This window comes from Ahaetulla prasina, chromosome 1 (genome assembly GCF_028640845.1).
Source record: "Ahaetulla prasina isolate Xishuangbanna chromosome 1, ASM2864084v1, whole genome shotgun sequence".
In the NCBI taxonomy this organism is placed as follows: domain Eukaryota; kingdom Metazoa; phylum Chordata; class Lepidosauria; order Squamata; family Colubridae; genus Ahaetulla; species Ahaetulla prasina.
In genome coordinates this window covers 300326996-300341343 of record NC_080539.1, presented here as the reverse complement: position 1 = coordinate 300341343, position 14348 = coordinate 300326996, and the positions used below count along the sequence as shown (strand labels likewise).

General features: G+C 40.0%; 1 protein-coding gene across 1 annotated transcript in view; it reads right to left on the bottom strand.

Moving 5' to 3' along the window:
- Positions 1 to 1096: 1096 nt before the first annotated feature.
- The window catches only part of SMOC1 (SPARC related modular calcium binding 1), an 87059-nt gene continuing 73807 nt past the window's right edge, over positions 1097 to 14348 (bottom strand). The window contains exons 10-13 of the mRNA XM_058161923.1: positions 12895 to 13000; positions 6944 to 7191; positions 5315 to 5356; positions 1097 to 2971 (exon numbers count right to left, since the gene is read on the bottom strand). Coding sequence (XP_058017906.1) covers positions 2955 to 2971; positions 5315 to 5356; positions 6944 to 7191; positions 12895 to 13000 — 413 coding nt within the window. The 3' untranslated portion in view covers positions 1097 to 2954. The remainder of the gene's footprint in view (positions 2972 to 5314; positions 5357 to 6943; positions 7192 to 12894; positions 13001 to 14348) is intronic.

The following is a 14348-nucleotide window of genomic DNA, read 5'->3' as shown; positions in this document are numbered from 1 at the left end:
GCTGAAGAAAAACTGCTTTAAAAAGTAAAAAAAAAAACCTCTGCTGATGGTGCGGCTCAGCAGGGGCAGGGGGCAGGGCCAGGGATTTTTGCTACCGGTCCTCCGAACCAGCAGCCACCATCGCTACCGGATCGCGTGAGCAGGTCCAAACCGGGAGCATTTTACCCCTGGTTTAAGGACTTTCTCTACTCAGGTCGAAAACATGTCTTGGATGTTTTTGGTTTTTTTTAACAAAGCTTTAATAAAATCCCTAATTAAAAATAATACAGCTCAAGCCTTCCTTAGCTATCATCATGAAACAAAATAAGAATATTCAAGGGAATTACGACTGAAGAAAGTAATAGCCAAAGTCCAGGGTTATTTGTCTCACTCACTATTAACATGAAATATTTGAGGAGAGATTGGGGGTGAGTGCAGATAAAAAGCCTCCATTTCATTCTCATTTTCACTTCCGAGAAGCACGTGGGTGGAGTTGCTTGCTGTGAGGAGAGATTGGGGGTGAGTGCAGACAAAAAGCCTAGAAGGCCTCCAAGGTCCCTTCCAACTCTGTTGTTATTATTATTATATGTTTCCCTGCCTGTATTTTCCTAAAGATCGTCCTTGCTTATTTACAGACACTTATAAAAGATCTCAAGACTGATTTTCACTTGTACGCTGCTGTTTTCTACTACTACGATCACAGTCCTCCCTCCCCCGAAAATCCACTAGTGGGGAAAAAAAAGCATCACAGTGAACTCTGTTAGCAGAAGGACCCTCCATATAACGTATATAACCCTACAGATGGACATCCAAATCATGTGGAGTACTGAAATGTTTTTCAGATGCTTTCTTTTAAATAGAAAGAATGTTAGCATTAATAGAAGATGGAATGGAATTTTATGGCAGAAAACAGTATCAATTTCTAATTACTTGGATGTGGGAAAACCAAGGAAGGATATTATCACTTTCAGACTTCTTTTGAGCATGGCCATAAGAGTCATTACTGCTGGGTCAGAGGAAGGAGGATGAGGCAGACTTTGGTCTCAATCCAACCAAAAAAACCCTCATACAAAGGGTATGCATCTTAGTGAGGAAATTATGAAATCCAGCGTTGAGAAAAAGTTTATGTATCTTTATTAATTTACTGGGGCTTATATGTTGTTCTAACCCAACAGGTTCTGAAAGAAGTTCTTCAGAAGAAAAACTACCAAACTAAAGGCACCACAGATGCCCTTTGACAGAACTAAACAACATTCATTTTCACAAAATAGTAAGACAAAGTGACAGAAGAATTTGGCATGGTCTCTGATTCTCTGGCATTGTTAACAATAAGTATCAGGGGCTGAGAGAAAGATCCGAGTGAACAAAAACTCTTTTAACAACATTATTTACAAATTGTTCTTCATTCATATGGACAAAGTAGACTTTTTACACTGCATATTCAAACAAAGTAATTTGAATGCATCCAGAATAAGTGTGGATGAACAAAAGAAAGGAAAAAGAACATAATATGCAAAGAAGAGTTTGAATCACATTCATCGTATGTGATACATCTGAGAAGCCAGCAGGGGAAGCTGGCGATCCACGAGACAAAAATCCATTTTATGGTAAACCTGTGAAATGATTCAACACAGATTTTAAAAAGAAGAAAATGTTTTTGCCAGTTTCAAACTTCCACCTATGTACAGTAAATTTTCAAGATCCACAATACTAAAAAATCCATTGTTGCAACTCACTCTTGCTTTCCCTAAACACTAAAACAGCCAGGGCCAAGAAATTAAAAATATAAGTAGTGAGATTCTGGCTGTACTGGGCCTCAGACCTCCGTAGTCTACTACAATGGTCAACTGGTGGACACTACAATGTGGAACAACACTTCACACAAAATAATATCCAAAGTCCTCTCTTGTTCCAGAATAATGAACTGAAGGGAGATTCCTTCTGAATGAGAGGGGAAAAAATCCTATCAATAGGAACAGTTCACTCAAGGAACCAAGTATCTAGGCTGGGCTTTGTGCATAGGAGGTGCTCAAGCCAGGTTATGACAGCTATTTTGTAAGGATGTTTTATTTTCGATTCCTGAACTGGGCAGAGATTTTGTCTCATTTATTTCTGCCTGTGAACACTGGATATGCTGGCTAAACAGATGTATTTTAAAGTCACACATCTGCAGTGCCATGAAGTCCCCCCCCCCATTTATAATTCCATACTGCTCACTTTTACATTTCTCGAATATTCTCCAGACCACTGATCCCCAACCTTTCTGGCTCCACAGACTGGCAGCAGCGGTAGCGGCAGGAAGAGGAGATGGTTCCGCGCGCATGCCTGCCGCTTGTGCAAATGGAGCTTGGCATTCTCACCAGCCACATGTGCGGCCCAGTTCCCAATAGGCTGCAGACTGCTAGCAGTCCGTGGACTGGAACTGGAGGCCCTGCCATAGATTACATATTTAGATCATTTCTTCATCAGTGATTTACAACCATCCAATAATCTCTGCAATGAATGTAATGAAGGCAGAGCTTATATCACTTAACAAAGATTGAGTGGCGTTAGAAGACACTCCTGTCCAGGAAGACATTTCTGAAACTGCTGTGCCTCTTAAAAAGGAAACAAAGGAAACAAAAACTGGGCAGGAATCCAATAGTCATCCTATAACCAACAGAAAATCACTGTGTAATTTACATTTTATGTACAGTATATTAAACATTTTTTCAAGTCCAGGCAATTCTTAAGATTTAAATCACAAGTAGATGTTCAGTTTTCTTTCCAAATTTCAATGGTCTTTTCTTCAGATTATTAAAAAAAACCCTGTAGTATATGTAGACAATTTTTCTCTTCTTCTTTTTTTTAACAAAGTGCAAATGTTATGACTGCCACTTCTGCTATACTGGGTGTTGCCAGTCCTACATGTTTTCAGATGGTCATGCATCCTATCTCCTTCCTTCTTTCCGTCCATCCATCCAAGGCATATCCTCTTAGACAAGACGTCCTACTGAAGTTGTAGACAGAGAAGAAAACAAAAGGTGAAAAACCATGAAATCCTATTAAAAGTAATCAATTGATTAAGGGAGCCAGTTTGGTATAGTGGTTAAGGCAGCAGCCTAGAAACCAGGAGACTGTGAGTTCTAGTCCTGCCTAGGCACAAAGCCAACTAGGTCAATCACTGTCTCTCAGCCCTAGGAAGCAGATAATGGAAAACCACGTCCAGAAAATGTTGTCAAGAAAACTTCAGGGATTGGTTCAGACAGTCGCCAGGAGTTAGGATTGACTAGAAGGCATGAAATTTTTTTTTAGTGAAGTTCATGAGAGTTCTCCCACTGAATAACTAATGTGGATGATACTTTCATTAGAAGCAGTAAGACTGCCAAAACAATTACTGTATTTGACCAGAGACCTTGAATAATAAGTATTGCATATAGATCATATAGATATACAGAGCAAACTTCTAAAGGTTTTCTTCAGAACATAGAGATTGGGATTTGCATTTAATTAAGAAGAGAATGCCACTAAATACACAAGCTTTGGAATGATGCTTCATTTCTAAAGGAGATTCTAAGAGCTACGTAACCTTCCTTAGAGATGGCCTCCAATTTTAAATCTATTGAAAACCTTTAATCTTAAATATAAAGACCAGTAGAAGATTCACTGCAAGAGAAGCACTCGGCATAGCTAGAGTTAGATTATTTTAATTTCTTCTAGAAAGCAGCTCCTTTTACCAGCTGCACTCATTTAAAAAGTGTTTCTGATTTTCATAGAGGGGTTCTCAGGTTCAACAAAAGAGATAGCTTTTTTTCCCCACTTTGCACAAATATTAAAATGCCATGGATAAACATCAGGTCAGTCAAACATACATCAGAATAAATCTAGTCATCTACCTGAGTGGGTCAGGCAGAATTTTGGTCTGGCAGGTTTTTCAACACTTTTTTTAAGAATGTCTATTTAAAGAGTTCTGTACCTATTTCCATTCTCTAACGTTTTCTCCTCATGTGCAAAGCTTTCAATTTCCCAAGCAATCTGTTTTTATATAGTTCCTTAATGCTATTCTTTCATTCATAACTTATACCAAGGAAAGTTCTTGTTTGAAATACAGCTCTCTTTTGATATGCTTAACTTTCGCAGACACATGCTCTTTTTCAGTCACATATCTCACAAAAAATATATGTTTATGATTATATTAATTTAAAATAAATATAATAATTTACACTTTTTTTAAAAAAGTCTTAATTCGTTTCCCGCTGCCATACTATCTTGGGTTGAGAAAAGCAGGATACAATGAAGCTGTAAAAAGCAACATAAAATTAAAATTACGGTAAGCATATAATCATGCAGAGAATCAAACTAGTCGCTAGCTGTGGTTTTAAAAACAAAAGGAAACCATTTTCAATGCTGTATTTTACAACTTCGCTCATTGATTAAAAAGTGAATAAACATAACTTTGCAGGATCCAATCTGCGTTGGTCACCGGGACTAGAGGTTAAGTCTTCTGAGCTTTTGGAATCGTGTTGGAGCCTCCATGGGTCCAAAAGATCAGAAGACAACACCTCTGGTCCTAGGAACCGACCCGGATTGGATCCTGAATCATTATCCTGGGACAAGTATATTTGCCTTCAGTCGAACATGATTTTGTGTAAAGGTAAAGGTTCCCCTCGCACATATGTGCTAGTCGTTCCCGACTCTAGGGGGTGGTGCTCATCTCTGTTTCAAAGCTGAAGAGCCAGTGCTGTCTGAAGACATCTCCGTGGTCATGTGGCCGGCATGACTAAATGCCAAAGGCGCACGGAATGCTGTTACCTTCCCATCAAAGGTGGTCCTATTTTTCTACTTGCATTTTTTATGTGCTTTCGAACTGCTAGGTTGGCAGAAACTGGGACAAGTAACGGGAGCTCACCCCATTATGCGGCACTAGGGATTCAAATCACTGAACTGCCAACCTTTCGATCGACAAGCTATAAACATCTTAGCCACTGAGCCACTACGTCCCATATTTTGTGTAAACTTCTTCTAATGTATTCTTAATAATTGTTTCCTTTATCCTTCTCTACTCAACTAAAAAGCAAGCAAAAACATTATTTAGATATTATTGAGACAATGTATGTCATTCAAATATACCAAGTTATATCGATTGTTATAAGATAAATAGTTAACAAAAACCATTCAATAAGGCTCTTTCAAATTAGAATCATTTGAAGAAAGATGAAAAATGAGCTTCCTTCTCTGGTTTTCTTGACAAGCTGGTGTGTTAAGTTTGCTACTCTGTGAAGCATCAGTTTAAAATGCCCCAAGTGGCAGGTGAAGAAAGATAGGAAGGGGATCAAAACAATAAAAAACTACTTACTGAAAGGATTAACGCCTTGCCTTTTTCCGTGTGGGATGCTGCCTGCAAATATAAAGAATATTATTTTGTCTATTAACTTTAGATATTGGTCAACATTTCTTCAAAATAGGAACTAAGTGGCTTCTCCTGTGCAATAAACTCATTAATATCTGCAGAAAAATAAAATGGAAACAGTTGGGCAATTCGGAATATAGGACATATTATTAATAAAGGATTTTTCGTATTAATAAAGGATTTTGTTTCCTTTTTTTTCCAAGGTGGCATTCTCCAGGGTAGGGAGAGCAAGAAAATTGCTACTACAGTCTCTTTCTACAGATGAGCTAAACTGCAAGTAATAATTGCACAGACCCAGTATTCTATAAAGACTGCTCTTTAATTACATCCTAGAAGGCAGAGGGGTACAACATACACAATCTAGGAAATCCATGATTGCACAAGTGAATTATTAGACCCAGGGAATCTGTACTTAGCAAGGTGCCCCAAATTGGGCCTTGCTTAACCTTCACCCTAACACATCACGGTGTCAATCCAAATAAAAATTAAAAATAAATGTAAACAGTAGCATTTCAAAATCAGTTTAAGTTAATGATGGAACTTAAAAATAGAGAGGAAACGATTTATTAGGAAACATGGAACAGATGGTATAATTGGCTGTAAAAGAAATCTAAAATCAATGTATAATGTATAGTATAAGAGAAGATATTATAGTGAAATGCAATATTTAAAGTATAGTAGGTGTGTATATAACGTAGTGATTATAGGAATGAGTAAGTAACAAACAAAATGTATATGTATATAGTTGGTCGAAAGATAAAATGGATATTACTAAAGATGCCGGAATCGGAAAGCTGTAAAAATGTAACAAAGGTTTTTAAGATGTAAATGTTGAATAAAAATAATTAAACAAAAAACAAAATCAGTTAAAGAGTTGGAAACTCCTGACTCCCGGTGACTGCCTAGGCAGGTACATGAAGTCTTCCCAGCCATCTTTTTTAGAAGTGGTTTGGCTTTGCCTTCTTCCTAAGACTGAGAGTGACTGGCCTAAGGTTACCCACCTGGCTTTGTACCTCAGGTATAGTGGTGGGTTTCCAATATTCTTACCACCGGTTCGCCGCGTATGCACTTTTCTCACGCGCATGCCTTCCACGCATGCGCCCGGCTTCGAAAACGTGGCTAAATAGGACAGCATTATGTCTGGGTGGGTGGACAGGGTGAAGTTGCTGCTACCGTTTCACCTGAACCAGTATGACCCGGCTGAATACCATCAATGCTCAGGGTTTAAAATGTACACTCTCATGGTTTCTAGCCTGATGCTTTAATCACTACACCAAACTGCCTGTCTTGAAACACATTATGAGGTATAATAAAAAAATTTAAAAATGGAACTATTTCAAGGAAAATTAACCAAAGAAGTAGAACTTGTCTCCAAATGACCAAGATTATCAGCTTCTTGGCCCTTTTTCTTCTTGAAACAATTGTCCCTTATGCATCTTCCATTCCTCTCCCTCCCACTCCCAAAAAAAAGCCACAATCCCACCAAAACAAAATGACTTGGACAATAAGTTGCAAAACAGGCTGAATTTTAAAGCCAGTTGTTAGTTCAGCTTAATCAATAAAAGACACACCAACCTTCTTCCTTCCTGACCCCCAAACAGCCTTTCAATTCCTGAAGTGAGATGGACTTGTCTTTGTTGAGATCACAGTAGTCAGTGAAGCGTCGTGTACATTTCTTGGGCTTGGCTTTCTTCTTCACGTAGCGCTTGAAGGGTTTCATCTCCCTTTTGTTGATGTCGCTGCTGTTATTGTTGTCCAGCTGGCTGAAGTACCAATGTACCACCCGCTCTTCCAGCGTATGACTGGGATCAGGCTCAGAGAACCTTGGAAGACACATAATAGTGTCACTATAGATGTTTTTCTCTCACACTCATATAAAATAGAAACAGAAACAGAATCTGGTAGTCAGATCCTTAACACACTCCTATCCTCATAATCAACACTGTCAAGATGTTGAGACTCTAGAAAGGGTGCAGAGAAGAGCAACAAAAATGATTAGGGGACTGGAGGCTAAAACATATGAAGAATGGTTGCTGGAACTGGGTATATCTAATTTAATAAAAAGAAGGACTAGGGGAGACATGATAGCAGTGTTCCAATATCTCAGGGGTTGCCACAAAGAAGAGGGAGTCAGGCTGTTCTCCAAAGCACCTGAGGGTAGAACAAGAAGCAATGGGTGGAAACTGATCAAGGAGAGAAGCAACTTTTAGAACTAAGGAGAAATTTCCTGACAGTTAGAACAATTAATCAATGGAACAACTTGCCTCCAGAAGTTGTGAATGCTCCAACACTGGAAATTTTTAAGAAAATGTTGGATAACCATTTGTCTGAAATGGTGTAGGGTTTCCTGCCTGGGCAGGGGGTTGGACTAGAAGACCTCCAAGGTCCCTTCCAACTCTGTTGTTGCTTCTGCTGCTGCTGCTGATGATGATGATGATTATATGTCTGCTTCTAGGACAACTGGACCTCTTTTTCCAAAAGTGTTTACAGAAGCCTTGCATAATCACAAAAGACTGGAAAAGATACAAATTTAAACAGCTCCTAATTCAATCAACCCAGTGGTGATATTCAGCCGGTTATATCCGGCTTGGTGAACCGGTAGCGGTGGCTGTAGGAAGTTCCGCCCACCCACCCAGACGTCATCACGTCACATTTTTGACACTCTGTGCATGTGCGGAAGGCTCGCGTGTGCGCTCATACTTGCGAACCAGTAACGAAGGTAAGAGAATACCACCCCTGAATCAACCATACACACACACACACACATACACACTTCTGAGATAATGTACATTAAAGTGTTTTAAATCTTCTGAAATGAAAGAAAATGCTAAGTGGAACTCTATTATCATCTTTCAATTATCTGTGAAAATGCTTCCTCTGCAATCAGTTTAAAAACATTGGATACAAATGTATCTTTGGTCTAAACCAGTGGTAGTCAACCTGGTCCCTACCACCCATTAGTGGGCGTTCCAGCTTTCATGGTGGGCAGTATGGGTTTTGTCCGATACTGAAGCATTTTCCTTTTTTTTAATTTAATTGACTTTTTTTAAAAAAAATTCATAGCATCATTTAAAAACATTTTCATTAGGTTTTCATAAAATTCCCTGTGACAATTTAAATTTCTGAAAATATACTATTTCTATCGCCTGCGCATAAGTTTAGTTCACGTTACGTAAGTGAAACTAAATGGCGCTATAGTGCAACCGCAAACAAAAGAGCCTCGTCCCAGAATAGCTCATGCATCTCCCCCCACACCACCCAGCTGTAACAGACAAGCAGAGCTGGTAGCCGGCACCTCCCCTCCCAAGCCCAATCCACGATGTGCGAGAGGCATGCGCAGACGATGATACATGGTGCATTACTGTGGAACCAGTGGGTGGTTAGAAAATTTTACTACTAACAGAAATACAGAAGTGGGCAGTAGGTTAAAAAAGGTTGACTACCCCTGGTCTAAACACTGATCTTAAAGTATCTGATGGGAATTTCAAGTGGCAGCAAGTTGTTGAGTGAACTCCTGTGAAAAACTGTTCAGATGTTTTGTGAGTGGTAAGCAATAAAAAAAGGCCATGCAAGAAAATGGTGGAACAGAAAGAGATTTGTACACGTAAGCACACAAAGATTGTGTTAATCAGCATCATTTGTGATCTTACCTTCTGCCAAATTAATTAGAACATAGAATAACAGAGTTGGAAGGGACATTGGAGGTCTTCTAGTCCAACCCCCTCCCCAGGCAGGAAACCCTACACCACTTCAGACAAATGGTTATCCAACATTTTCTTTAAAATTTCCAGTGTTGGAGCATTCACAACTTCTGGAGGCAAGTTGTTCCACTGATTAATTGTTCTGACTGTCAGGAAATTTCTCCTTAGTTCTAAGTTGCTTCTCTCTTCTCTTGAAGGTTAACATCGTGGTTCAATATAACCCAAATGTAGAAAGAAAGAAAAACTAGCACACAAGAATTGTTTCACTTACAGGCTGTAAAATTCAGAGCCAGATTCCAAATAGAATAGATGCATGAACCTAAACAGCATTTCTCTGTCTAGTAATTATTGTTCACCAACAAAGATTAAAATAAAACACAATCAGTGCATGTATAGATTTAAAATATTATACATGCACAAACACAAACACACACACTTTAATGCTATCAAGAGCTTCAGAGAGGTGCTCTTCCACACTGAGAGTGATCCCGGTCACCCAGGATCCAATGGAGTTAAGGGAAAGGGGTCTTTATCCATGGGGGAAATTTTGCCATGGGAATGGGCTAAAGAGCCATCTTCCTGCTTCTTTTCAGTTGGTATCTTCCATCAGTAATAAAGTGAAAGTAAGAGAAGAAAAAATAGATATTGTTGGTGCCAATTCTGTTTTCTCACATTTCTGACCGTCTGTCTGACCGTCTGTTCTGACAATTCTGTTTTCTCACATTTCTGACATGACCGTCTAATGCCATCATCTATCTCCCAGTGACTGGTGTGCTCTCACAGAGAGGGACTCCTTAGGGTGCCGTCAGCCAAGCAATGTCGACTGGCGGCCCCCAGGGGGAGGGCCTTCTCTGTGGGGGCTCCTACCCTGTGGAACGAACTTCCCCCTGGACTTCGACAACTACCTGACCTCAGGACCTTTCGCCACGAACTTAAAACCTATCTATTCCGCCTTGCTGGACTGGCTTGAACTTTTAAATATGGGTTTTAAATTCTTAATTTTATATGGTTGATACTGTATTTTAAATTGACCATTTGAATAAGTTTTTTAAGGGTTGTTTTTAGCATTGTACATGTTGTTTTTTGTTTTTATAGTGGCTGTAAACCGCCCTGAGTCCTTCGGGAGAAGGGCGGTCTATAAATAAAAATATTATTATTATTATTATTATTATTATTATTATTATTATTATTATTATTATTATTATTATTATTATTATTATTATTATTATTATAGCTCTTTCTCTTTTAATGCTACAATAATAGACATAAATGAAAAACACAGGAAAAGCATAGTGTCAGGCCTGGAAACCATACTAGGCCTTAGGGTTCCAGACGCTGCCACATTTTTCCCCTGAGGGGAAGAAGGGGGGTTGAGGGGTATGGTAACATTCTTCAAGCGGTCAAGGTCGGATGGTGTTCACATCTGCAGGAGGAGTGGCGGGAAGATATTCGAATGAACTGGGAGAACATGGGACCATGTGACCAGCAAAGGGGTTAGGGGGGTGGGACTCTTGGGGTTTGTATAACTGGGAAAAGAATCCGGAAGTTCAGTTTTGGAATTTCACTCATCGTGTGCCAGTTTCCTTATGCTAGTAAAGAACTCTGAAAGACAGTGGCTTCTGAGTTTTTTTTATGCAGAAGAGGTTTTTCTGGAACCGTGACACATAGCTTATACATGAATATTTAGAACTGTGAATACCAAACGAAGAGTGATAAAGTCAGTGAGAGGAAAGAAAAACCTGTATGAATGTGAAGTTGTGAATTTGTGAAGTTATCTTAGTGTTAATTCAAGCATGTGGAAGCAACTGAGCCTACGCAAGCGTAAACCAGCTTGTATTGACTAGCCAACTGAGAACAGTTTTTTTTTTACTGAAGAACCAAAATCCCACAAGATAAGTCATGTACATCCATATTTTATTTTATTTTATTTTTTTTTTATAAAAAATATTTTAAATGACTTATCAGAGGTTCAGATTAAAGGTCATAAGAATAAAATAGAGGTTCAGGAGCATAAATCCCCCAAAAACTGAGAAGAGGGGGAAGGAATCTTCCTTTTCCTGAACTCTTCGTACTGCATTACTTTTGCTTGATTTCAGTAGCAGAAATGACCCTAGCAGGAAAAAGAAACGGAGGTAAAATGGAAGAAGGTTCACTTGTTCTTCTTTTTAGAGAAGAGACCCATTTTATATATGAATTGTAAAATCTTAAAATTATTTGTGTCTCAAGCACAAAAAGCAAGAGCTTATCTTTTTCATAATGAAAATGGGGAGTGTTCTGTCCTCCCTCGCCTCCATCCGAGTCATGGCTTAATTAGCCGGCACTATCAGCTCTGACAACAGAATATCCAGCATCTGCTAAGAGCCTCCGTTATCTTCCATGACGGTGGTGAGTCACCCAGAAACAAACTTCAGCTCTTAATCAGTGGATTTGCCTGTTACGAAGAGACACAGCAGCTCTTGCTGCCTTTTATATCCTGTGGGGTGTGGCTCCATGACTCAGCACTTCCTAGGCCTGCCCCACCCTTGCTTCTGTTGTTCCCTCCTCTCCTGTTGTGTCTTGCCCGCCCTCAGAGCAGCCGGGGCCTTCTTATCTGCTCCCGAACACGGAGGAATGTATGCCTCCCGGCCCCAGTCCTGGCTCCATGCCCAGACAAACTGCAGAAGAAGGAGCACCTCCCTGCCCCAGCCCTGACTCCATGCCCAGGCAAACGGAGCAGCTAGACCCCTCCCCTTCCTCCACAGCATGTGAGCCTGAGGAGGGTTTATTACCAACAGCTGATTGGAGTGATCCTCGCATCAGAAGATTGGATAGGCGGAGGCAACAGAAGGAAGGGAGGGGCAGGCCTTAATGAGTGCTGAGTCATGGAGCCACACCCCATGGCCTATATAAAGGATCTGCTTTCTGGCAGTCTCTGAGTCAGGCAAAAGTCAAACTTATCTTGCTGAAGTCACTTACTGGTCTCCTGCCTGCTCTGAGGACTTTGCTAGGACTTTGGGCAGAGCTGCAGAGACAAGCCTGATTCGGATTTCCCTGACCCGGCCGTCAGCGGAGGAGTGGGACACGACATCTCCTGCCTACGAAACCTAGGGTTCAACCAAGCCTGATTGCCGTCAGCTGGGTCTGTAGGCATGGCCTGGGGGGGGAAGAGTCAGGGGACAGAGGCCTCATTATCTCTTCCACCTGGCCTGTTTCTGGCTCCTGGAGCTGAGCCACGAAAGCCAGTGCTCCGGAGGTAAGTCCTGACGGCCCTTCCCCCTCACTGTCCAAGTCACTTTCTGGCAGCAGGCCCGGCTCCAAGTCACTTTCTGGCAGCAGGGCCGGCTCATGGGGTGCAGACACAACAGGGAGTGATAATAAGGATTCAAATAAATGACTACCTCCCAAAAAGTCAGTTACGACCTAAATTCAAATTTATGACTATTGCCCTTCCCCCATGCTTATGTGATCACAATTTGGACACTTGGCACGCAGCTCACATTTACAAACAGTATCCCGTAGTCAGATGATTACAATTTGTGATTATTATTTTTTTTGTTGGTTTCCAACTGTGTGACTCAAGTTACAAACATGGTGATTTAATCATAAAAAGATCCGGTCCCATCAGGTAATGATTCAATTTTTCACCACAACTTACAGTGGAAATTTCAGTCCCAGTGGTGATCATAAGTCAAGGACTATCTAAACACGACGAACCCTCTTTGATTTTCATACGACATTATACACCGCATAGGTTTCTACTTTGTATCATCCTCTTGCAATTGTCCAGGCTAGAAACAGGTTTTTGGGTGTCCCATTTCTATTTCACCTGAATGCTTCCAAACTCACCTTCCACCTCCAGCAAGTGCTGCTGAGTTAATAGCCTGTACCATATCTGTGGTGAGAGCATCTAGTAAACTGGTAATAAATTCTACTTTTTTCCCTTCTGGGCAACCTGGAAAAGAGAGCAACTCAGTTTTAAAAAAACAGGAGACAAAACAGGTTTCTTTTTCCCATATCTATACTGATGCCATGCTATGTTTCAGGCATTTCTGATGAGATGCTTCTACAGTAAATGTACATATCATATAGCTCCATGTACATATCATGGAGCTATACCCAATAAGGGCCTCTGGTGGCTCAACAGACTACTGCAGTCTGTTATTAACAGCAGCTGCTTGCAATTATTGCAGGTTCAAGTCCCACCAGGCCCAAGGTTGACTCAGCCTTCCATCCTTTATAAGGTAGGTAAAATGAGGACCCAGATTGTTGGGGACAATAAGTTGACTTTGTATATAATATACAATTGGATGAAGACTATTGCTTGACATAGTGTAAGCCGCCCTGAGTCTTCGGAGAAGGGCGGGATATAAATGCAAATAATAATTTAAAAAAGGAGGAAAAGATTGATTTCTCTAAGAAAAGTGCTCTTGGTTGTTCAGTGGAATTATAACATAATTGCACAAATGCATACTGTGCATATTTCATATTAATATGCATTAAACCTGTCAATAAGAATAAAAAGAAATAATAGCAAAAGAAAACAGCAAGTGGGGTTTTCATGGACACTGAAAGTCAATCACACACGATCATTGGAGATTATAGATTTCAGTCCTTATGGATATTTTAAATTAACTTTTGCTAACGTCTTGAAAAAGCCCAGAAGTCTCAAACAGCATGGATTGTAACAATCCCAACAGAATTGAAGGCTGACTGGTTGGGGAAGGCTGTTTTAAATCATAATGCAAGTATCTCTTTATTTTTCATTAAGATGTAATTGTAGGGTCCACACAATGAAGCTTCTAGTGGCAAGAACACATAGCTATATTGGAAATTTCAACAGGTTCAAAATGTGGAGCGTCATTAGCATGTTACTAAATTATGCATTTCAGAAAAAACAGGATGTTTCCGTTCCACCATGATCATAATCCAATAATGAAGTAATGTAAATTAACAACTGCACATGCTAGAAAAAATCCTGAACAGTTATTCAACCATAATGAATACCTTCTACATTTTTAAACGCAGCATTTGTACAAAGATTCCTTGAATATGAGTCAAACCAAATTGATGGGGAAAGAACTAGAAATAGGACAGCAAAAGAAATTCTTCAAACCCAAATCAATTTTAGTGGGGAAGGGGATTAACCTCTTCCCATGCATCTTACGACATTGTTGTCACCATTATTGACATTATATGATGTGAAGTGATTACCGTATATACTCGAATATAAGCCGATCCGAGTATAAGCCGAGGTCCCCAATTTTACCCCAAAAACTGGGGTAAACTGGGGACTCGAGTAT